The 24603-nt window shown below is 48.2% G+C and overlaps 1 protein-coding gene across 47 annotated transcripts in view; it reads right to left on the minus strand.

Annotated features, from left to right (window-relative positions):
• Positions 1-24603, minus strand: part of SORBS1 (sorbin and SH3 domain containing 1) — a 240798-nt gene that overhangs the window by 103126 nt on the left and 113069 nt on the right. For 28 of the 47 annotated variants that reach the window (XM_056120893.1, XM_056120909.1, XM_056120890.1 and 25 more), the window contains exons 3-6: positions 20767-20820; positions 15247-15315; positions 12034-12129; positions 9647-9784 (exon numbers count right to left, since the gene is read on the minus strand). In XM_056120893.1, coding sequence (XP_055976868.1) covers positions 9647-9784; positions 12034-12129; positions 15247-15315; positions 20767-20776 — 313 coding nt within the window. In that variant the 5' untranslated portion in view covers positions 20777-20820. The remainder of the gene's footprint in view (positions 1-9646; positions 9785-12033; positions 12130-15246; positions 15316-20766; positions 20821-24603) is intronic. The other 19 variants (XM_056120898.1, XM_056120897.1, XM_056120871.1 and 16 more) reach the window with 1 other exon arrangement.

Here is a 24603-nt window from a genome sequence, read left to right on the forward strand (position 1 = left end):
TTAACTATTCTGAGAAGAAATGGTAGTGACCACACAAGCACTGTGGCAGTAATCATTCTGCAATATTTTAATCTATCAAATCAACTTATTAGAAACCTAATATGTATTATATGCCAATTATATCTCAAATTCTGAAAAGACAAAATAATTAAACTACTCATGACTTTAAAAAAGAATCCAATAATATAATTTTATACCAGGAGTCAAAGATATCATGATTAGTAGGACCCTGCCTGGTTGAACACAGTTTAAATATGTGTTTTTCTCATCATCTTCTGCATTATATCTTCCTTCTATTTTCTATCCTCACTCCAGCCCAGGGGTCAGCAAACTTCTTTCTATTAAAGGACCAGACAGGAAATGCTACAAAATGCTTTGTAGACCCTGTGATCGCAGACATAATTATTCAACTCTGCTGAAGTAGCTCAAAAGATTCACAGACAATATGTGAATGAATGAATGTGGCTGGCTGGGTTCCAATCACCCTATTAACTTATGAACAGCAGAATTTAAATTTCATATATATTTTTTTCTGTGAGTTATTCAATGTCCCTTACATTTTACTTCTATTTAAAACTACAAAATTATTCTTAGCCCATAGGTTGTCAAAAAGTCCATGGACAGACTTGGCCTGTGGCCAGTTTCCTTTTTTCCCCAGCCACCTTCTCCTCTCTTACTGGGACATGGAGATAATGGGGCTATTACCATCCCTTTCACAGCCAAAGCCTCTGTTTCAATGCAGTTCTCTTGGGGAGCAAAGATGGGCTTTCCAGATGTCAAGCTGACCACAAACATTTAACACCTTCCTAAGTGCCAGATACTAATAAGCAGTTTTTGCACCTATGTAGTGCTTGATTGATTTACTCTAGTGTGTACAAATTTGTCAGGCAGAAAACCAGTCAGTTTCATGGTTAAGGAAACAGAGGCCAAGTGACTTGCCTAAAGTCACACAGCCAGGTAGTGACAAGGCAGTCAGCCTATGGACAGTGCTCTGTCGACTGCACAAATAACCCCCTACCATCAGGCAAGAAGCATTCCAGAGGGAGATGGGGGCCCAAAGACATTCAACATGAGAGCAAAGACAAGAGAGGGGGAGCATCTGACACGGTTTCATGGGCAGTTCACCTGAATCAGAGGCTCAACTACTTCTTAAACACAAATGGGGGAGGAGGGGTGCGCAGAGTGTGATTCTGCTGCTGGAAGGAGAGAGAATTTGCATTTCTAACATGTTCCCAGGTGATGCTGGGTCTACTAGTCCACAGCCCACACTTGGAGAAACATTCATATCAGGAATACCAAAAAACACCCTTATTCTAAAAACATAACTGCATCCCTTTTTGCTTGTTTTCCCCAAGAATCCACAGACATGTTTGCAGTTGTTCATTCTTTTCAGCAGTTGCCTTGAAGACTCTTCCTTAAAGATAATTCCTATGTATTTGTCTTCTTTTCTTAATCACATAGGTGGAAGTTTATAAGATCTGAATTTTACAGCAGTGAAGTATCTTACAAGTGGTCTTTCTGTTTTGCTTTCTTCTTGTTTGTTGGTGGAGGAGGCACACCCAGCTGTGCACAGGGCTTATGCCTGGCTCTGTACACAGGGATCATTCCTGGAGAGGCTTGGGAGACCATATATGGTGCTGGGGATCAAACCCAGGACAACCAATTGCAAGGCAAGCACCCCACCTGCTCAAGTGACCATTTTTAATAAGCACAGTTGCATCCATCCCAATCCCTGGCCTAGAGACTTCTCTCCATTAATAAGCTCTCAGACAAAGTGACACATAGTGACAATGGTCCTTCCTCCTCCCTTGCATCTGTTCCATCTTTTGAACTTGCTTTTTCTAGTCCATCTTTGTGAGGTCTTTCCATCTAGTTTATTGCATTTACACATATACAAAGTATTAGGGGTATGCATATATGTTTATATATAGACATACATATATGTGTGTGTATATATATATATATATATATATATATATATGCATGCTTGTAAACTCTGTATGGATTTAGGGGCACATAATTTTTGTTACCCTATGTCCTCATCTGGGTTGATTCTATATAGGTGAAATCAACAAAGATATGTCACTTGGAAGAAAAGAAGGTAGAAATGTATCTGTCCTGCCCAACTTTTATTCATCACCAAAGGACTCTCTTTTCGTTCTTCCCTCTCCCCTAGCCACACCTGGTGGCACTCAGGGCTGATTCCTGGCTCTGTGCTCAGGATCACCCTTGGTGAGGTCTGAGGAATCGTATGAGGCACTGTGGGCTGAACCAGGTTGGCCATGTGCAAGCTAAGTGCCCTGTGCCCTGTCTGATGCTCTGGTCCCCAAAGGGCTCTCATTTGGTACCAAGCTGGCAAATTCTCCAAGGGTATCTCCATCACTGAGTACTAGTGGTTCCAAATCCACACCTTGGGCTCCCAAAATGCAAGTGCCTATTAGACACTTCCTCACAAGTCTTACCTTGCCAACACATAAAACTATGGACTCTCCATCTCTTTTTTCTTTCTTTTCTTTTTTTTTTTTCTGCTTTTTGGGTAACACTCGGTGATGCACGGGGGTTACTCCTGGCTCATGCACTTAGGAATTACTCCTGGCAGTGCTCGGGGGACCATATGGGATGCTGGGAATCGAACCTGGGTCCACCGCAAGCGAGGCAAACGCCCTACCTGCTGTACTATCTCTCCAGCACCCTGGACTCTCCATCTTGCTGACTGTACCACATATGAGTAATGATTTATCTGTGAAATGAGGTGATATCAGCCACTTTAGGATGATGAGGCTCAATGGAGGTGTGTGGCATAAATATATGCTAGTAAGATAAGGATCTGGAGCCCTGATACTCCCCTACATTGACTCTATCATGTGTGCAGTAACTTCAAGGACATAATACCTTAGGGATCAACTCACTTTTCCCTTTCCTTTTCATTTCAAACATTTAAACTTATTCCTTCATCCTATCCCAGAAAGGCAACCTCCAGGACCAATGAATCTCCTCCCCTTAAAACTAATGCAGACCTTTTTTCCAACAGTTTCAGCATCCCTCATCTAGTCCTCTGAACCTTGAAGGTTGGTAGCAGCCCAGGGCCATCTGTATTTTTATATACCTAATCATCAATTATTAACTCTCAGTTGAAGCCATCAAAATGCTTCCTTCAGAACTTGTTCTCTCAAAGCTCCTAAGTGGGGAGGAGAGCCTGGGAAAGTTAGAACTTAGTGAGGTTTTGCAGTCCTGAACCCAGACACCGGCTTTTTTATGAGAAAGAAACTATTTTAGCCTTATGTTTAGCTCCATGTGTTCCTTACATACACTTTTTTCTGATCTGTGCTCACAGTCCCTTGACACTTTCTTTCATCTCATTCTGTGCTAATTGAGTTTTGATCGGTTCAAAGGTTGCTTTGTGATTTGGTGCTTCTGGGTATAAACTGCATTGGGTTGAGACTGATATGTTCTGGTGGTTTCCTAGAGTTAGATGAGAGGTGTCAGACATCCAAATAGCAGTGTTCCAAATTATACTTCTATTACTTTTTATCCCAATAGTCTAGTAAAGTATTTATTTCTTTAACTTGACACCACAAGAGGCCTGGCTTTTGGCCTCTGGATTCTGGGGATTCATCTGTAAGCTTCATGTACTGTCATATGAGAAGAGTCTTTGGGCCACATCAATGTGATTTAGAAGTGTGCAGTGAGATCAGTCACCTTGGTTGGGGAGAATTCCTATGAGATGGAGCCCCAGTAAAAACTCTGAGCTGGAGTGAACATCCTGTTTGGAAATACTCTGAGGACACTGCCAGGCCTCAGTGCTGGGAACTAATGAGCCCTGATCCCCACAGGAGAGGAACGAGGAAGCAACAAGATTGGTTTCTCCAGAATCTACCCCATGCGCTCCCTCTCTTGGCTGATTTTGGTTTTGTTTTTGGGCCACACCCAGCAGTGCTTAGGGGACCACAAGTTGTAATAGGGATCAAGTAAGGGTTGGCTGTGTTCAAAGTAAATGCCCCACTCACTGTATTTATTATGCTCCAGCTCTCTCTCAGCAAATTTTAAGCTGCTTTCTCTCCCTGTAATAAACACAACTGTGCGTATAATAGCTCCCAATGGACTTTGAAAATCCTTCTCGCAAATGATCACACCTGAAGGTGGTTTGGGGAATCCCCTGATCCTGCAGTTGTCCAAGATGAGGGTGTTGAGGGTGTTTGCTGATGGACACTTCTCAGCCAATCCTAATGCACATACGCACTCGCAAAAAAAAAAAAAAAAAAAACCGGGTTCAGAGGTGGGAGAGGGAGTGTCTTTAACTGAGTCAATGCCAGTTTTCTCATGTGTCTTTTGCTACTGTCATTTCTGGAGATCAGATGTGAGGAAATGAGTTGATTAGAGGTTGAAGAATCTTTACACTCAAAGCTAACTTTGCAGTCAAGAATCAGGAAGAAAGGGTTTGAGCCAACTGGCACAGAATGAGCAGCCGATAAGGGATGAACAGGGTTTGGGCTGTGAGTCAGAACACAGGCATGGACGGTCTTCAGGCTACACCAGACGGGAAGCTGAATATCACACCTACAGAACTCTGTCTCTTCTTGGCTGAAAAACCCTGGCCTCAGGGCACAGGTGGAAAGTCACTGGGCACCAACAGGGCCAAGACCCGAACCTGGTCAGGCAATGACCACAGGAAGCAGGAATGAGGGAGTGAGTCTCGCCCAGAGGCAGGGCTTCAGTATAGAGATTACTGCAGTGCTTTCCAGATGGTTCTTAGCCCAAAGATGAAAACCAAAACTGTGGTCAGGGATCAAGAATCAAGCCTCCACTTTAGTCTGGAGGGCATCCCATCTCTGAGGGCATCTCCATCACTGGTGATCCCAAACCCACATCTCAGGCCCCACATTTCCAAGTGCCTATTAGACACTTCCCCCCGAGTCTTATCTTACCAACATATCAAACTATGGATCTAAACCTTCCTTTTCTTTTTCACTCTTCAAAAACCCAGCACCTCCATGCAGAAAAATATTCTCCAGCCTCCTGGGATGGCCCCACTGGTTAGCAGGGACTCCACTTCTCTATGGTCCTCCAAGATGACACATTGGGCCCTACGTTAAACAGCTCCAACGGTACTTCCCATGGGCCCTTTCCTTTAGTGCTCACCAAACTAGGCCCTAAAGAAATTCAGGCCGTCCTGAACAAGCTCCTAAGCTGCAGTAATTAGACAGATACCATAAGGAACACTGTGCTAAATCTTGTATAAAAGAGCTCACAGGGGACAGGAGATAGGACAGAAGTTAAGGTGTGTGCCCGGCACACAACCAATGCAGGTTCGATTCCAAGCACCACACAGTCCCCCAAGCATTGCCATGTGCAGCCTCGGAGGCACCTAAGTATCCCCAAGTGATCCCCCAAAACCACCAGCAGTAGCTGGAAACTGAAGGGTTTAAGCAGCAATCATTTCCTTGGGCACTGACCCACCAACACAGTTGGCCAAGAATCATTGGTGCCCCTACACCCCACCCCACCCCAGACCTTTGGAGCACTGCTTGGGAGTCCCAAAAATACAATAAAGGTAGAGAGCATAGAATTTCAATCACTCTAGTAACGATTACCCACATTTTGTAGAGGTGAAAATAGAAGCTCTTGAAGATTGAGCAACTTGTCCATGGCACAAAGAGTTAAGTGGCAGAGCCAAGCCCTCCAAGGCAGATAGTGTGATGGAGACCAGACCATTTCTCAAATGTAAGGAGGCTGGGGCAAAAATTGGAAATGGGGTTCTCTCTGAAGTGTGGGCATTAAGAGCCACGTAAGGAAAGAAATCAAGAATTGGACAGTAATGCATGCCTGGAGTTTTCAGTACTGTCAAATGATCAGCAACACAGAAGGAGGAGGAAGCTAGGAAGCAAGGCAGAGAGGAGGCAGACAGAGCAGCTGGGCTCAGTCTTGGCAGTGAGGGGGCCCTGACACTAGCCACCCGTGGAGACACCGAGGGTAGAAAGCATGCCCAAGAGTTGGCATGAGCAGCTCGTTAGCTCAAACTTGGGCTCCAGTCAAGGCTCCACTGAAAATATGGATGATTTTTTTTTTGCTTCTTTTTTGGGTCATACCCGGCGATGCACAGGGGTTAATCCTGGCTCTGCACTCAGAAGTTACTCCTGTCAGTGTTAGGGACCATATGGGATGCTGGATGCTGGGAATCGAACCTGGGTTGGCCGTATGCAAGGCAAATGCCCTACCCGCTGTGTATTGCTCCAGCCCCTTGGCTGAATTCTTGAGATCAGTCAAAGCCATGTGTGGGCCAGCCACCTGCTCTTCTGAGATGAAGGAGGATAATCAGGCAGGGATGAGAAGAGAGAGATGAGAGGCAGCAGGAGGCTGGCTAATGATCAACAGGGTACAAGCCAAGATCCCCCATTCCTAAGGTCACATCTCTAGAGTCACATCTTCTTTTGGGGGCACGGGAAAATGTTCAGTCATGCTCAGTGCTAACTCCTGATCTGCACTTAGGGATCATTCTTGGAAGTTTTCAGAAACTACATGGGATGACAGAAGTAGAACCAGTGTCAGACACATACAAGGAAAGTATCTTAATCCCTGTAATATCTTTTCACCCACATTCTGCTTTATTTTTGTTTGGTTTGGGAACCACACCTGGAAGTGCCCATGGCTTACTCCTGGATCTGTGCTTAGGGATCACTTCTGGTGGGTCTCAGGGGGCCATAGGTGGTGCCAGGGATAGAATCAGAGTCAGCCCTTTGCAAGACAAGTGCCTTACCCACTGTCTCTCTTGTCCCCACATTTGCTTTCAACACCATTCCCCTAGGCAAATTCTTTCTAGCCTGTCTACTAGGTCTGTCTATACTCTTATTTGGTATGGTTGAGTTTGGTCCTTTTCACTCAAACCAGTGCCTAACCTTGAACCTGACCCCCATGAAAGGCTCTATGAGGGTGCCAGGTAAACTCCCAAATGTCCAGGATCACTGAGTGCCTCAGAACAAGAAAGGCTTAGAAACCATTTTGTCTGTGTCCCTCATATTAACCTCACAATGTGACTTTCTCAGGCCCTCAAAGCACAGTTTGCACAGGGAGCCTACACCTGACCCTTCTGTTGCACAAACTGCCTTTTGCCCCACTCCCAAACAACTCTTCCTTTCTCCATTCCACCATCACAATTCCCAGTGACTCACTTAGTACCTGTAACAACACAAAGGGTGTGGAAGGAACATCTGCTGATTGGGATTCACTGACCTCAATTTGCCAGGGGGGAAGTAATTACTAAGATTAGTCAATAGTAAGGTGTGAATGAGCTGGAGGGATAGCACAGTGGGTAGGGCGTGTGCCTTGCATGTGGCTGACCTGGGTTCGTTTCCTCTGTCTCTCTTGGAGAGCCTGGCAAGCTACCGAGAGTATCCCACCCGCCCAGCAGAGCCTGGCAAACTCCCCATGGTGTATTCGATATGCCAAAAACAGTAACAACAAGTCTCACAATGGAGACATTACTGGTGTCCACTCGAGCAAATCGATGAACAACGGGAGGACAGTGCTAAGACAGTGCTATAGTGCTAAGGCGTGAATAGTCGACTGACAGTAATTCCCTCACTCTTCAAAGAATTTGTATTTCAAAACAATATTTGCTCCCATTCAAATTAGCTGTCAGAAACTCAAAAGATACAAGTATTATTTCAGGACCAGAGAGAGATTCCTAAAATACTCAGATCACTACACATGCTATAGTGCCAGCCAGTAGACAAGAGCCTACAGGGTGAAAAGTATTTGCATTTAATGCTGGTGCCACATTATAGCCACTAGAGGGAGCTAAAGGCTCCCCACTGGTCCACTGCCCCTGCTCACTCCTATTCACCACCAGCAAGGCCACCAACAAATCATTTTATTGGGACATTCTGCTGCACATCTGGTCTTTGCTTTTAAATTATTCCTTGGGATTCTGCCTTTCCCCAGTATGCTCCAGCCTCGGAAGTGGATCTTCCGTGTTAGCTCGAAGGAGGCTGAATTCGTCTCATTTTAGATGACTCTGCCTTCTCTCCTCCGCCTCACCTTTCCTGCGGCAACTTGGCACAAGGGTCGGGGAGGTGTGGATCCGGCCCCAGACATGACCAGATCCTACTTTTGACCTGCAGTGCTGGCTACTCACGCCTTCCCTCAGCCTGCAGAACCCCCCACAGGGTCCAGCATTTTCAGAGAGGAAACTCTCCTTGAACCCGAGCCTGCTCCTCCACGGGCACCTGCCTTGGCTCCTCTCTTCTCCTCACCCCTGTCACAGAGGTGGTGAGCGAGGGAGAAAGTCTTGTTTCTGGGCATCAGGGCACTGATGGTGCCCTGACTCCCCCCTTATCCCAGCTCTGGAGCCGGAAAACCACAGCAGCCGATAGCAAACACGGGCCTCGAACCAGCAGCACCTTGCTTCACCTGGGGATGGGTCAGAAATGCAAATGCCCAAGCCTGCAAGTGGGAATGGGGATCGAGAGTCATGCTGGAGGACTCAGGGCTTTAAACTCCAGGGTTCTCTGGGGCAAAGTGAGAGAGGTACGGCTGTGCCCTGTGGAGACAGGCTGTCTCAGCCATGGTCAGCTGTCAGTGAAGTCAGCCTCTGCCCACTGCAAGCACCCTGGGGCTTCGGGGACCCCTCTCTATCAAGACCTAAAGAATCACTCGTGTGGGTGAGGGAGGAAGGGCAGTTAAGATAGAGAAGAAATCAACATGTCAATAAGGGATGGGTACTCGATCACTGTACAACTGAAACCCAAGCACAAACATTTGTAAGTCTATAACTGTACGTCATGGTGTTTCACTAATAAAAATTAAAAGTAAATAAATAAATAATAGCTGGAAGACCTTTTGCTGGCCTTTGGCATGCACTGTGTTCCAGACTCAAGGCCTTTGACCAGGGGTAGATAACAGCAAGAGGTGGGTTTCAGAGGGGCTCTTTCTCCTGGTCTGTGCTGGCCTCAGGTTTTCTCTCCTGATTCTGCCACCTTGGCGGCCAGAGGCTGTCTCCCAGGCCTGAACCCTGTTCACTCAACTCTCTCAGGGTCAGGGTCAGTGACCTGCAAGTCTCAGTATTTCCTGGTTATATTCTCAGTCCTGCCCAGATGGTCAGAACCAAGCTCTCGGAAACGGTGATGGATTAAGGGCAGCTTGACCTCTGGTCACTCTCACCACCCAGTGTCCACAGTCTGCAGAACGACTAGCTAATAGCAGATTCTCTGCTCACTGATTCAGTCAGAAACTAGGATTGTGGGACCAGAGTGATAGTACAGCGGGCTGGGTGTTTGCCTTGCACATGGATTACCCCTGGAATCATAAGTGTTCCACTGAGCCCCACCAGGAGTGAGCCCTGAGCACAGAGTCATGAGTAAGCCCTGAGCACTGCTGGGTGTGGTCGCTAAACAACCAAAAACAAATCCAAAAAAGCTACAATCGAGTGGAGGCTATTGCTGCATACCCACTGAGGCAGGTGAGTGGGATGCCAGTTCTGAACCCCAACCAACATTCTTTCTAGAAGGGGTCCAGAGAGGGCCGTCCCGGGAGTCCCTGGGCAAAGCAAGAGGCAGCTAGTGAACTCAGCCTGGGGAACAGACACACACAGACAGGCCTGCCATCCTCCTGAGGCTCTGAACACCGCCCCCTGGTGGCAGGTGCTGCACACCTGGTTTGCCTTCAAGCTGCGGGGTGTCCTGCAGGCTCACGGGGCTCCCAGGGCTGCCGCTCGGGGTTTCCCTGGGGGAGGATGAGGCCCGGAGAGTCACCGCTCCCTTCCCAGTGCAGATTTTTGTAGGATCCATGTCTGAAAAAAAAAATACAAGAAGAGAAAAGTGAGTCCAAGGCTCCTGAATGCTGGAAGCAGCAGGCAGCTGGCGACAGCCAGGGAGTGAGATGGATCTCCGGTACAGCCACGCAGTCTTGTGGTCGATGGAAATGAATTTGTGGGTGGCAGAGAGGGAGACATCCCATTTTTCGAGGTTTACCGCACATCGTGAGGTTAGGGCGGGGAATGGAGGCAGCAGTGAGCAGTATCAGCTGAGGACATGTCACCAGTGAAAGCAGGTTGATGCCTTCTAGTCGATGACATTAATATCACATTAATTCTAACCGATTAGTAAGGCACAGCTCAAGAAAAAGTCCCAAGAAGATTTCTCAAGCTCCCAGACAGACCATCCGCCAATTTAAAAAAAAAAAAAGCATGGTGACCACCTTGAGAATTAGGCGGTTCTTCTGTTCAGAAACAATGCTCTTCACAGCTCTTCAATGGTGGGGGAAAGTGGGGGAGAAACGGAAAAGGAAATCTCTGGTATCAGCAAGACCCCAGTAGGGATGAGACAGGATATGCTGCCTGGGGTGGGGGGAGGGGGAGACAGGACAGGAGACAGACATCCTCACATTCCACAGTTAATGAAGAAAATTCGCACCAAAGAAAAGGGTTACAAATGCTGAACTGGCCCACCGACAGTGCTGGCTGCACCCCCAGCTGAGTCTGTGTTAGGGGGTGGGGGTGGGAGTCCCAGATGCTCCTACAGTTCACAAAGGCTTGATCACAGACCCAGGTCATCTTTCAGAATTCTACTCAGAAGAATTTCAAAACAGGCTTCAAAAGATGTGGGTGTTCATCCTTCAGGAAACACCACAATGGGGAGGCAAGAAACCGCTCAGACCACACAGTTCTGGAAGGTTCCTGTATGCAATGCTCCCCCATACACCGAACTACACTGAATTCCAGGGCACCATTTTCCAAATGACTTGTAGCACAGCCTGGACATAAAGACTGGTGGGACTATGGGTTAGAGTCTCAGATGGGGACCGGACAGGATGATGTCAGATTCAGCCCTGCTCTCATGCAGGGCAAACCCTTCTCCCTCTGCATATTCCAGTGTATTCCCCTTGGGCAGACCCTTCGTGATGCTCAGAAAGGAAGATCTTAGCGTTGCTCAAGAGATCAGATCTGTGTCCTCAGAGCCTCTTTCCTTGAAAGTGAAAGCCTCAAAACACAAACATACTCAGAGCAGGAGCAGCCTTAGAGAGCAACTGACTTGTACAGCTCTAAAAAGGGGACAAGTGACAGAAGTCACAGACCTCCAGGGACAACTGGCTCATGGGTTTTGTTGTTGTTGTTTATTTATTTATTTATTTATTTTTTCAAATAGATGAGAACAGCACAGCAGGTAGGGCATTTGCCTTGCACACGGCCGACCTGGCCGACCCAGGTTCGATTCCTCCTCCCCTCTTGAAGAGCCCGGCAAGCTACCGAGAATATCTCACCCGCATGGCAAAGCCTGGCAAGCTCCCCGTGATGTATTTGATATGCCAAACACAGTAATAAGTGTCACGATGGAGACGTTATGGGGAACACTTGAGCAAATCGATGAACAATGAGAGGACAGTGACAGTGGGGAACAAGCTGACAGAAGCAGCCTGTCCCTGGGTTCTTAGCTGCCTAGCCAGATTTGCCCCTTTGACCCATTCCTGAAAGTTCCATGGGGTTAAACAAAATGCTCCCTGGGCCTTTTTGGCTTTGTTCTACAAAGACAGAAATTATGAGCTGGAGTTCACACCCGACCTTTATGCCCACCTTGACGTGGCAGGCAGGAAGAGGCTGCAGGTGGAGGACTGGGGGGGAAGGGGGGCACAGTCGAGGTTGCATAAGAGGACAGGCTAGAGTCCCTGTCTGGCTGCTTCCAGCTTTGCTCAATGAGGTGGCTCCCTGAGCAGCCCCATTAACTATCTGCAAAACTGGAGTGGCAAAGAAAGCACTGAGAGGTAGAAGACTCCAGAGAGAGCCTAACAGGCTCAGAAACCAGAATTTGTTCTCAGTTCCTCTCACACTTAAGCACAGAAAAACATGCACACATGCACACATGTGTGAAGAGACAGGAAACCAGCTGAGGAAGTTAAGCATGGATGCATCCTAACCATGCAAGGACTAAGGCTCCTAGTCTTGTTAGAAGGAAAGAAGGGAAAACCATGCATGACCTGCTAGCAATTAAAAAAAAAAAAGATGTTCTGTTTTATTTTTAAGGGAAACAACCCAAGGGGAGATACCTGGAGAGAGTACCAGGCCTGAAGAGTTTGTCACTGTCTTCACGGGAATTATTTTAACAGCAGATACAGAGCGTACACGTAAAAGGTCAACAGGGGCTGCAAACACAAAAGGGTCAATGGTACATCCAGAAAGAACATTTGGGAGGCATTCAGGCAGCTGAGAAACTGGGCCCGGACAATTGCAGGAAGTCGCCCACATGGCAAGAACAATAGGAGTGGTACAGGCAGTGGTCTTAGACAAACTGAATTTCAAATGCTTTCTCTCTTCTGAGCCCTGCGCCAAGTTGGCAGAACCTTCCCTCCTCCTGTCCCCCAAATGCAGTTGGTCAGTGTTGATCGTGCCTCCTGTCACACCAGGAGCTTGCCAAGACTCTGGACAAAGAGATTCACAGAGATGCAGATGGCCTGGCAAAGAGAGGAAAGGGAGCACAATCGGTGTCCAAGGGGGTCCCCAACCCCCCGGAGAATACTACGGGGAGGACTCCCAGGATCAGAGGGATGACTCAGTTCCCGGTGAGGGAGGAGGTAGAAGACCAAGCCCAGAGGTTGCCTGGTCATTTCAGCCATCACAACAGCTCCCCCAGAATCATGACTTTTGGGGTCTTGTGCCTGCTCTGGTAATCACAACCTTCTAGCCCTGACTCAGTCAGAACCCCTGTGGGCTGGGCAGCAGATGGTCCTGTTAAACTCACCCTTTCCTGGGCAGCACAATGCCAAGTGTCCCAGGGCACACTCCAGTCTCTGTCTGGGCAGCCCTCAAGTACCCAGGCCAAGACCCTGACTTCAGCCAAGTGGAGGGGAGCTGGGATAAGCAGGAAGGATGGGGTGAGCACTCATGGTAGTCTCTCTGCAAGCATCTTTGCTCACCCCATCTCCCCAGGTTCTGGAATCTCAAGGAAGGGCGGGCCCCCAAGTCCTCCTTCTCACAACAAGTGTGAGGGCTTCCTGGGCCCCCTCTAATGGAAATGGAAGAGATGTGGGTGCAGAGGCTACAATGGACTTGGGACCCCAAAGCCAGGCAGTCACTGTGGCTTCAGTCTTGAGTTGGCCAGTCTGGCATGAGGAGCAAAGGAAGAGAAGCTACTCAGAGCTGAGGCGCTCGCCTTCCTGCCCACCATGCTGCCGTCTCATAGCGGTGTGGTGACCCTCAGTGACAGCTGCTGCTGACAAGACTGCACCTTGGGAGATTGGACTATGCTCCACGGACTGCGCTTCTCACGGCCTCAGAGCATGGCTGGGTGGGAGAGCTTCTGTGAAAGAAGCAAGAGGTTCCAAGAACAGTCCAGAGCCCTCCAGTTCTCAGGACGAGAGGCAGGGGCTGGAGCTCAGTCATCCCACACCTGGTACATGGACCTCCAAGGCCGCCCAGATCACCTTCAACCCACCTTCACCTCTTTGCTGATCCTGGTGGTACCGGGAATTGAACCCAGGGCCTCGCGCACCAAAGCTCAGCAACTTTACCACTGAGCCATATCCTCAGCCCATGACTCTTTTTTTCAACTAAAGGTGATTTTCCCTGAGGAGAGAGTGAACGCTACCTCCATCAAGCCCCTCCTCACACACCTTTTAAGTCTCCTCCATGAAAAATTAATAGTCATTGGGTTGACAGCCAACTGGTTTTAAAAGCATGGAAGCCTAGGGTATGGCACTCGCCTTGCATACAGCCAATCCAGGCTTGAACCGTGGCATCCCATATAGTTTCCCAAGCACCACCAGGAGTAATTCCTGAGTGCAGAGCCTGAAATAACCCCTGAGCACTGCCAGGTATAGCCCCCAAACAAACAAACAAACAAACAAACAAAAAATGTACACAGGCTCCCCACATCATCTTATGTTCTTCATCAAAGGCTCAATTCCTCCCTTATATGCACTCAACGGTCACAGGCCTTCAATATTCTCTGACTGCAATTCAGCCAAGAGTGTCCAAGACTCCCGGGAATGTCACCAAGAGGCCACGGCCCCCAAACCAAAAATGCCCCACACTCCTCAGCCCTCCTTCATATGTCTCTGCTGTCTCTCTGCCCAGCTGGCCCCTCTGACTAATGCTTTGCCTTGTCTCAAAAGGAATACTTGGGTGAGCCATATGAGAACTTCCTGAAGTTACTCTGTGAGAGATACGGCATCTGGACATCCATGTCCAAGGACGGAACTTTGCATAACAAAAGATATCGGGGCTGTGCCCCAATAAAATCTCTGTCATTCACAATTTAAAGCAGAAATTCAAACTTTAAATATCAAACTTCCTTGTTTTACAGATCTGGGAACCCACAACCATGAAAACAAAGGACCTCCTGGGATCTCTCTGTGAGCAGTTGTAAATGGGACTTGTATTCCTTCTTCCCACCACCCGTGAAGGAAAATGAGGGGACCCTGAGGGCTTCCCACCGTGGGAAGCCACACTGATCGCTGGGGGTTATATGAACATTTACAGGAACTCACAGGACTTCAGAGATCCTCTCACCCATGATTTGTTCCATATGTAAATTTAGAACAATTCTAAACTGAAAGTTATGAAGAACACTGAGTGAAAGAAATTCCCCAAAGATGACTTTTTTCACCCTCTGAGCTCTTGACTTGAGTTCAGGTGTGAATATACTGATATTACAGGTTGAAGGTGAAATGCTGGGCAAGGGAGATTTGAGGTGGATACATGCCAAACGTGCCATACGTGAGGTATTACATCATCAGATGTGAAGTACTACATCACCAGATGTGAGGTACTGCATCATCAGATGTGAGGTGCTACATCACCAGATGTGAGGTACTGTATCTTTGGATTTGTTTGTTATTGGTGGTATTCCTGTGAACTGGGGAGAATATTTTGGTTTTGGTTTTGTTTGTTGTGTTCAGAAGTTATTCCTGGCTCTGCACTCAGAAATTACTCCTGGCAGTGCTCAGGGGACTATATGGAATGCTGGGGATTGAACGTGGGTTGGACACATGCACAGCAAATGCCCTTCCCACTGTGCTATCCTCCCAGTTCCTGAGGAAAGTGTTTGATACTTCACCTCACCATGGAATGCAGCAGCCTCAGATGCAGGAGATGCAAGAACATGCTCCACTGTCTCAGACATTGTGGGAAATGGGTCCCCAGTTCATGGCCTCAATCAACCAATGTCTGACCCCTCCAGACAGGTGGCCCAAGCCCAACAGGCACTATTCCTTGTAGAAACACAATCCAGCCCCCAGTTAGGTGGTCTTAAGGAGCCTTACCTTTGTCTTGCCCATTGCTGCCTGGTGGCAGCCCGTTCACCACAGCTTTTGAAGCGTCAACATCACACTCTGAAAGAGACAAAGAGCACCAGGCTTGGAAGAGGCCTCTGGGACAATGACAGGGCCCCACCTGCTGCAGTGCTAGGGACACACAGATTTTCTCAAGTCTGGGAGGAGCCTGGAAGGTATGGGGGAGAATCCTGAAGATGTGCTGAGCCTTGAGCCAGGAGGGGGTGCAAAAGCTGTCTGGGGACAGGAAGGGTGTGGCGGGTGAGGCCAATTCTCTGGCCTCTGACCTGGTTGTGCTTCTCGCTTTGAAAAGAAATCTTTACTCCCTCCAAAGGAAACTTGGCCCCTGACCTAGGATCACCAGCTCAAAAGCCAACTGAAAGCCACCCCCAGGGAGATCTTTCTAGAATCAGGGCGGAAGCCTGCCGCTCTGGGAGACTTTCCTTCACTCCATCCCTCATGCCCTGGTTAAGATCAGCGTCCCTCCCCAGATACAGCTCTAGGCACTGAGCTCCCTCCCCAGCCCACTGCTCTCGGTGGAGGCTCTTGTGGCTTCCTGCTCACCCTTGGACCATCATTCTGGCCCTTCCTTGCCCCAGGTCACCTCTGCATCTGCTGGCACAGTCCTCCTGGCTTAAAGAGTTCCATGTTGTGGAACAAACGAACACAAAATAGGACAAACCTATAGGAAGTCTCTAAAACCCTCCACTGGGCTCAGATCATCTCCCCATCGTTTCTACTCTGCTTGGAAAGGGAAATGACGGCACGGTGTGGGAAGCCAATCATTCAGATGATTGTCTGCAGGCAGGAAAATGGAATTTGAAGTTCCCCCAATTACACAAGTGATGGTCTTATTTTTTCACTAAATGGAATGATCCTTGATCATATTTATACTAATTTATTATATTTACTTAACTATCAAGACTGTAGCAATAGTACAGCCGGTAGAATGTTTGCTTTGCATGCAGCTGGCCTAGCCCAGGTTCGATCCCTGGCATCCCATATTGTCCCTCAAGCACTGCCAGGAGTGATCCCTGAGTACAGAGCCAGGAGTAACCCCAGAGTACCACTGGTGTGGTCCCCAAACAACAAAAACAAAAAAAAATTAATTTTTTTTTAATAGGCTGACTTTTAAAAGAAGAGCTGACCCTGAGAATCAAACAAGAAGCAGAGGCCACCTGCTACCGTGGGGACAGAGTCTGGTCACCTCACCCAGAACTAGGGGCTTTTCCTCCCCTGGTCTTGGCCTTTCCGTCTGCTTGGCCCACCACAGCCTGTCCTCGTGACCCCGTGAGTAGGTCAGAAACTTTCAGGCCTCAATCACTATGGGAAAGCCTTCTCACTTGTCTTGACCTTGGGGGGAATCCTGTGCCGCTGGTTCCACTCAGTTGTAGAAATTAAGAAGCCCACTGCCCTCCCGCAGTTGCTGCCCACCCAGTACTCAATCTCCAAAACCAGGCGAGCAGGAGAGGGAGGATAAGAAGCTGAGCAGGGGACTGGAGCGATAGCACAATGGGTAGGGCATTTGCCTTGCACGCAGCTGACCTGGGTTCAATCCCCAGCATCCCATATGGTCCCCTGAGCACCGCCAGGAGTAATTCCTGATTGCAGAGCCAGGAGTAACCCCTGAGCATCGCCAGGTGTGACCCAAAAAGGCAAACAAACAAACAAAAAGAAGCTGAGCAGGCAGGTGGACCCCACTGCTCTGGGACATGTGCCTGGAGTGACCCCAACCGTCAAGAGTCAGCCAAGCCACAAAGACAATCAGCACAGCTGTTCTTCCCCATATCTGTGGACTGAACTTGAGAATCAAAACTAAGAATCCACAATTAGCATTTCATTTTATCCCTAATACCTGGCACCCTGGAGCACTTGCCTACAGATATGAACTTTGAGGGGCCAGAAAGACAGTAGAGCGGGGTCTCACGTGGCTGATCTGGGTTTGATCCCCAGCACCACATACAGTTCCCCTGAGTCCCACCATGCGTGATCCCCAAGTACAGCCAGATGTGAGCTCCCCCCTCCCAAATAAAAACACCAAAAAAAAAAAAGCACCTTTAGGGTTCAACAAGGATGTGAGAGTCCAAGAACACTAATCTAGGATCTGCTCTGTGGTCCTTCCCATTCCCAAACTCATCTTTGTTCTCAACTGGGATAAATATTTAAGCATTTTGGCTTCCTGGTTTATCTATCTACTTCCTCACATGTTAGGACTGGGGCTCACCCTAAACCCCATAGTTCATTTGTTACAGACCAGGTCACCCATACCAGCTCTTCACCAGCGTCTTCAAAGACCAATGGTCTGACACCTACCACTGAAAAGCCAGCATGGACGCTGCCTGGATCCACGGAACCCCTTCCCCAGAACCTGGCCCCCTCACCCCAGGCTCTGTCCGGCCACAGCCCTGAGTCCACTAATCCTCCCAGAGATACCCACATTTCTGGGACAGACAGAAGGACAGTGTCAGTAAGGCCACTGGGCTTCACTGGCAGAACAGGACCAGCTCCATCACCAATCAGCTCTGTCTCTCTACACCCCATCCCCTCAGCTGCCCGATCGTCTGACTGTCTCCCTCCTAGGGTTCAGGCCTTGCGTTGGGCCTCTCCAAGCTGGGGGGGAGGGGGGCCGTCTCCGAACACCCCATGCCCTTCCTCTCCTTCTTTTCTTTGAATTAAAAACAACAAAAGTGACACACAACAAAAATAACTTGAGCACAGCAAGGGTACGAGCACCTCAATCGAGGATATAATCTCCGGCGAGCACTATAACACAACACATGTGAGAGCACCACAACTAAAACTTGTGACTTCCGGGTCACAGGTGGGAGCACCACCACTGAGTCTGTGACCTCAGGCATGCAGCAACCACAGAAACATAACTGGGAGCAACTATAAATAGACACAGGCATGATACATAAACACATCCATAAGTATGTAAACAAATAATGCAGCTGCGTTGTTTTTAAAAGGCTTTTTTAAAGGGTTTTTAAAAGGCTGGAGCAATAGCACAGCGGTAGGGCATTTGCCTTGCATGCAGCTGGCCAGCCAACCTGGGTTCAATACCTGCACCCCTCTCAGAGAGCACAGCAAGCTACCGAGAGTATCTTGCCCACACGGCAAAGCCTGGCAAGCCACCCATGATGTATTCGATATGCCAAACACAGTAAAAACAAGTCTCACAATGGAGACATTACTAGGCCTGCTCGAGCAAATTGATGAACAACAGGAGGACAGTGCTTCAGTGCTATTGTTTTTAAAAAACAACCTAGTTAAACTTGAAGACTTTTGGAAGACAATTCCACAGCCTCACACTGCCACCTCCAACCCCAAGTTCCCAGCAGCCCAAGTTAGCTTCAGCGACATTGAGTAGGACACCCCAGATAAAACACTACCCCATAGGGCCCTGGCCTGCCCACCACCAGAGTGAGGGGGTGAGGTGAGAGGGTGCAGGAGAAGCATCTGCTTCCGTGCCCCATAGCCCCATTCCAGTGGGAATCAAGGAGGCAGCAACACCCTCACAGATGCTGTGTCCACCAAAAGTGAGGACAGAAGCCCATGATGGCTACCACCTTGCTGGCGATGATGGGGAGGAACAGCAGCCAGACCCTCCATGGAGAGATTTCCCCAATGATCCCACTCATCCCACACCTTCCTCGAAGGTGTGGCTCCTGTTTCCTCTAAAGTAGGAGAGAAATTCCCGAGTGGGATAAGCAGGCCAGAGAGCCCAGATTTTCTTTTCTTTTTTTTTTTTCCCTTTCCTAGGAAACGCCTCCTTCCTGTGCTACACCCCAGGAGATCTTGGGGAGGAGTCCCACTCCCCAGCTCCCCACGTTTTGGCATTTCCACACCCTTCCCCACCCCACTGTGGGTCCCTCCCTTCCTCTCTTATTAATGCTGGGGAGAAGCCCTGCCAGTTTAGAAGAGCATGAAATTTTAGGCCACAGAGCAAACCTTTTTTTTTTTTAAAGGCCAGGACTACACTCAATGACCACAAAAACAAAAGCCAAACACAAAACCTGAGTTACAAAGCGGGAGCTTCTGGCAGTGTGGCATTCACAGGGAGGGGAGAGGGTAGAAGGACATGCTCCAGAGCATAGCACCAAAGGTGTCAGGGACAAGTTAACTCTCTGCCTTGACAAGGAGGAGCTCAAGGCTGGTGACCCACAGGCCCTGCCCTAGGCATGGTTCTCAGTACGTGGCTCTGCTTCCTGAACTCCTGCAAAATCTCCAGGAGCGGGTGCTTTTAGGATATGTGTTCTAGAGAACGAGATGCAGAGAAGGGTCCACTGCAGAACTAAGGCTGCAAGAGGATATAAGTGGGTGCAAGGGGCCAAGTGTGGCCGTGAGCTGTCGCACTGGGACCCACAAAAGGCCATACTCACAGACTGGCCTGCACAGCTCAGGGTGACCTGGAAATGCACGGGAGGGCCAGTTTTCAACTTGCTGACATCTCTGAAACACCCTGGGGTGAAAGCAGGGTTAGGGACCCCTTGAATGAGCTGGTACTTCACTGCCTGGAGGTTTCTGAGAGGTTCCAGAAGGCTCAGCAGCCAAACAGGGCTTTAAACTCCAGAGGAAAATTTCTCTGCCTGAAATTCTGGGCTGGACAGCTGACAGCTCCGGGCTGGACAATGAGCAATTCCCTGGCCCAGGTTTCCACTAGGCTTGAAATGAAAAATACCTAAAACTGGTCATCTGTTTAGGACTTGGGTTTCCCCGCCACCCACCTCCAGCAAAGGCATAGCAAAGGAGTGAGGAAACTTGTTCTCCCAGCCTGGAAGAAGGAAGTGTGGCGTGAGCTCGCACCTGTGGAGATTTGTTCAATCTGTTTACTTCTGCTACCATTGCCGGGATTAAGAAATGTCACTGAGGTATATGTACACTTACGTCAAATTGATCAAACTGTATGCTCAGAATATTTGCTGTTTATTGCCTCTCAATTAGATCTCAATCTGTTAAAAACAATAGAGGGAGGGGGGCTATTAGAAAGATTAGGACACGGTGTAGACAAAGTGTATGTCATGTAGCTTTCACACCTAGCAGGTACTCAGCAAATCATCAGTATGAGGTGATAATAACTCATACCAAGTCTTGGCACTGTGTCTCCAAAGGAGAAAAAAATTTCAAAATGTTTTAATGGAGCTGGGGTATTCAGAATACATGGGAAATCTAGCTGGGGTGCCCAGACCTGTCTCATTTGTCAAAAGGAGAAAGAGGCTTACTTTCATTCTGGATTTATAGATTTATATTCCATATATGGCTTTTGACCACACCTGGTAGGGCTACTTTCGGCTCAGTGCTCAGGGATCACTGCTGGCAGTACTTGGGGGATAAACTCAGAGCTCAGCTCCAGCACTTTGAGCCATTCATCTGGCCCCTAGATCAACTTTTTTTTCTTTTGGTGGGGGTGGTGGTGCTGGGACTGAAGCCTGGGCCATACACACACCAGACATGTCCTCCGTGGGCTAAGTTCTATCCTCAGGCCCAAAGAGAGGGTTTTTAAAAACTTACCAGAGTTCATGGTGGTGACAGGAAAGTCTTCTGCAATTGGGCCTCAGCACAGCTCTGCAAAACATAAGCCCCACACAATGGAATTAATGAATGGCTGGTTCAACATAATCCCCAGTGATTCATGTTTAAAATGCAAACACTAGCTGACCCTTGACAAAACAGGGCTGAGGCAGGAGTTGCCTGTCAGGCTTCTGGTTCTGGTTCTCGGTTCTATCTCCCATACTGGGTTTTGATAGTGGCCAAGATCTCGTCCAGCTCTAACTCTCTACTAAAAGGTTCAAGTTACCCTCAGAGGTAAGTTGTTAGTTTATGCAGATGAAGAAACCCTGGAAGAGAGGACGAAATATACAATATATACTATACTATGTGTATATATACATATATACATATATGTACATATATACATATATACAGTGTGTGCGAGTATGTGTGTGTGTGTCTGGTGTATACCTGGGGTCACAACTGACAGTGCTCAGCCTGATGGTACAAGCATGATGGTTCAGACACAGTGAAGTACTGCTGCTCAAGCTCTGCAGGCTGGGGGCCTTGCAGTTCCTGGTTGGGGGTGAGGAATGGGGGAGAAGACAGAGACGAAACTCAGCCACACGTGTGCGAGGTAGGAGCTCTGTCACTTGCACTGTCTCCTGTGGCCACACTCACTCCACTGCCCTGATTCTCCCACTGACCACGATATTCAGATAAAAAACATCTCCTCACGGTCCCTTCCAACAGCCCCAAGAACTCAACTGCTTTCCCTCATAGACGTTTATAAAAATGTTATCAGAGCAGAGTGAATCCTTTATGCCTCACTTCTCTCATTTAACAACACTTGAACAGCCACTGGCCACATGTATGTATGGCTCAATTTCCAAACTTGATTTGTTCCATTAATCTATCTTTGTTCTCAGTGTTGTCACAACTATACCTTTAAAAGTCTGTGAAGCTGGAGTGATAGCACTGCAGGTAGGGCATTTGCCTTGTGCTGGCCAACCCAGGTTCAATTCCCAGCCTCCCAAATGATCCCCCAGCACCGCCAGGAGTAATTCCTGAGTGCAGCGCCAGGAGTAACACCTGTGTATTGCCAGGTGTGACCCAAAAAGAAAAAAAAAACATAAGTCTTAAAGGACTCAAGTAGTCCTTACCAACTTATTCTGGCTATCCTAGGACCATTGTATTTTCATACAAAATTTGAAACAGTCATCCATGTCTATACTTTGGTCACGGTCACCGTCCTCCCGTTGTTCATCGATTTGCTCGAGCGGGCCCAGTAACGTCTCCATCATGAGACTTGTTGTTGCTGTGTTTGGCATATTGAATACGTCACGGGTAGCTTGCCAGGCTCTGCCGTGCGGGCGAGATACTCTCGGTAGCTTGCCGGGCTCTCCGAGAGGGGTGGAGGAATCGAACTTGGGTCGGCCATATTGGCTGCGTGCAAGGCAAACGCCCTACTGCTGTGCTATCGCTCCAGCCCTATGTCTATACTACCTCTTCCAAAAGTCTGCAAAAGTCTACTACATAAATTGCTCAAAATCCTGCGGTGCAAACCTCGCATGCAGAAGCCCAGAGTTCTATCAGAGTTCTACATCCCCCAAACACCACTGAGTGTGGCCCTGATAACCGTCCTCTGTGTGCACTAGCACTGAACCTCTGGGCCACGTACTGATGGAAGTGACTCCTAGACCCCTCTGAACACTGCTGGAAAGCCTCCTCTCACTCCATGTTGACTCTATAGATAAGGCTACAGAAGGTAGCCTGAAATGTTTGTTTTCTAAACATTTCCATTTCCAATTCATGGGAATGAGAAACTCCCTTTAACTGGTCTTAATTTTTCTGCAATATTTTGAAAGTACCAGTTATGCAAATGTTTTAACTTGGAACGTTTAGTTCAGTTTTTCCCAAAGTGGTTGATGCCACTGCCCAGGGCTTGAATCGATGCAGGCTGAGGGCAATAGTAGCTTCAGATGCAATTGGAGAGTGATGTCTGTTAGTCTGCTGAAAGAAGGTAGATTTCTGGAAAACAAGGGGTGACACTTTTCCTGAAAAGGGGACAGTAATCAAATCTGGGAACTATTAGAAAAATCTTAAGGCCATAAACTGAGAAGTAAGTCTGCAGGATACGTGAACTTCGCTGTTTAAAGTGCAATCTTTAGGGACCAGAGTGATAGCACAGTGGGTAGGGCGCTTGGCTTGCATACAACCAACCTGGGTTTGATCCCTGGTACCCCATATGGTCCCCTGTACCCTGCTAGGAGTGATTTCTGAGCCCAAAGTGTAATCAGTAGACCAGTGACATTGCCATCAGTCAGGAGCTTGTTAAAAACACTGAAACTCAAATGTGACCTTATACCAATTGCATCAGAATTTGCACTGTAACATGAGACCCAGCTGGTCCCTACACATTTTAAAGTGTGAGAAGCAACACCATTAGCCAAATTAACTGCACCGCGGCCAAGGCGAGGTGGGAAGATCTGCACAAGGAGATACACGCTTGCTTGCTTTTTGACAAGCCCAAGTCACCAGTGGCTTCCTTTTGGGACTGCTGCCTTGCTCACTGTCCTTGGAACTGAAGGAACAGAATGCAAGGGGTGGAAAAGGAAATTATTCTAAGTCCTTCCCTGCAGTCCAAATCAGCAGTAACTTTGCCTCTGCCACTTTGAATCCACCTGAGACTCTGTGACACCTTCAGCAATCCCCTCACACTATTCAATAGCATGGAAACATTTGCTCTCCCAGTCAAGTAACACAGCCTGCTGTGCTTGATACGCCCCCAGGGCTGCTTCCTAGTCCTTCTGCAAATGCCTACAAAATACTTATATGCCAGTGAACATATATCTGGAAGGTCACAATATATTCCGGCTTTTAACTGAGCTCCTGCAAGAACACTAGTCTGAATTTCTGCAGCCAGCCTCATTAAAAAGGTGCATAATATTTCATGGCAATACCACCACTGCACAACTCCTTTAGCAGTCCCTTCCGTGGAGCTTAGTTTCACTCATCTCCATTTGGAAGATGAGTACATGGCACATGCCATTCTTCTGTTGAGGGAGACATGACAGGGGCCAAAGAGAAAGGATGCCTCGTCTTACACGATGAGTAGTTTCTGCATGCTATGGGGGTTGCCCTCTGCCCTTCTTCTGACTCTCAGTATAGACACTACTGCTTTCTAGGAGTCAGTTCCCCTCTTACTAATAAGCTGATGGAAAGCACACAGGGTGAGGACCAAGATCCAAAATACTGAACCCTCGTGTTGCCATAAAGATCAGGATAGACACCAGCTATGATGCCGCCTGGGAGCCATGCCAGCTACTGGCTGTTTCAGGGCTGCTGATAAGAAGGTGGGAGAAGACTGGGCCCATGGTGGCAGAGAAGAGAACGATTTCAGTATTTTAGGCCTGAGTACAACAGTCGTGCGTGATAGTGTCATATACAGTGAATAGGTGAGAGCCAAGAACTCTAGAGGCTATAGGTTCTATTGCATTAAGTTGATACTTCATTTGCTGGGGGTTTTAATCTGATGCAGGGGATAGTTAAAGATAATATTAAAAACTGTGGCAAAGGTGTGGCAAGGACTACTGTGCCCAGGATGGTGCCCAAGATTCAGTGCTCACCAGCCAGGCACAGCACCACCAGCCCCTGTGATGACTGCAGTGCTGCTTCCGGTCCACTCGGGCTCCTGGAATTCCTGCCCGGGTCATGATGCAGCATTCTGGGCTCACTCCAATGGCCCAAGATCACAACCATAAATCTTAGTCTAGAGTTAGCCAGAGGCAATTTCTAGTCATCTGTAATCCCTACACCCTGACCACCAGGGGGTAACAGGCAGCTGGGGATCTGTTA

Source organism: Sorex fumeus, unplaced genomic scaffold, assembly GCF_029834395.1.
Source record: "Sorex fumeus unplaced genomic scaffold, SorFum_2.1 ptg000043l, whole genome shotgun sequence".
In the NCBI taxonomy this organism is placed as follows: Eukaryota; Metazoa; Chordata; class Mammalia; order Eulipotyphla; family Soricidae; genus Sorex; species Sorex fumeus.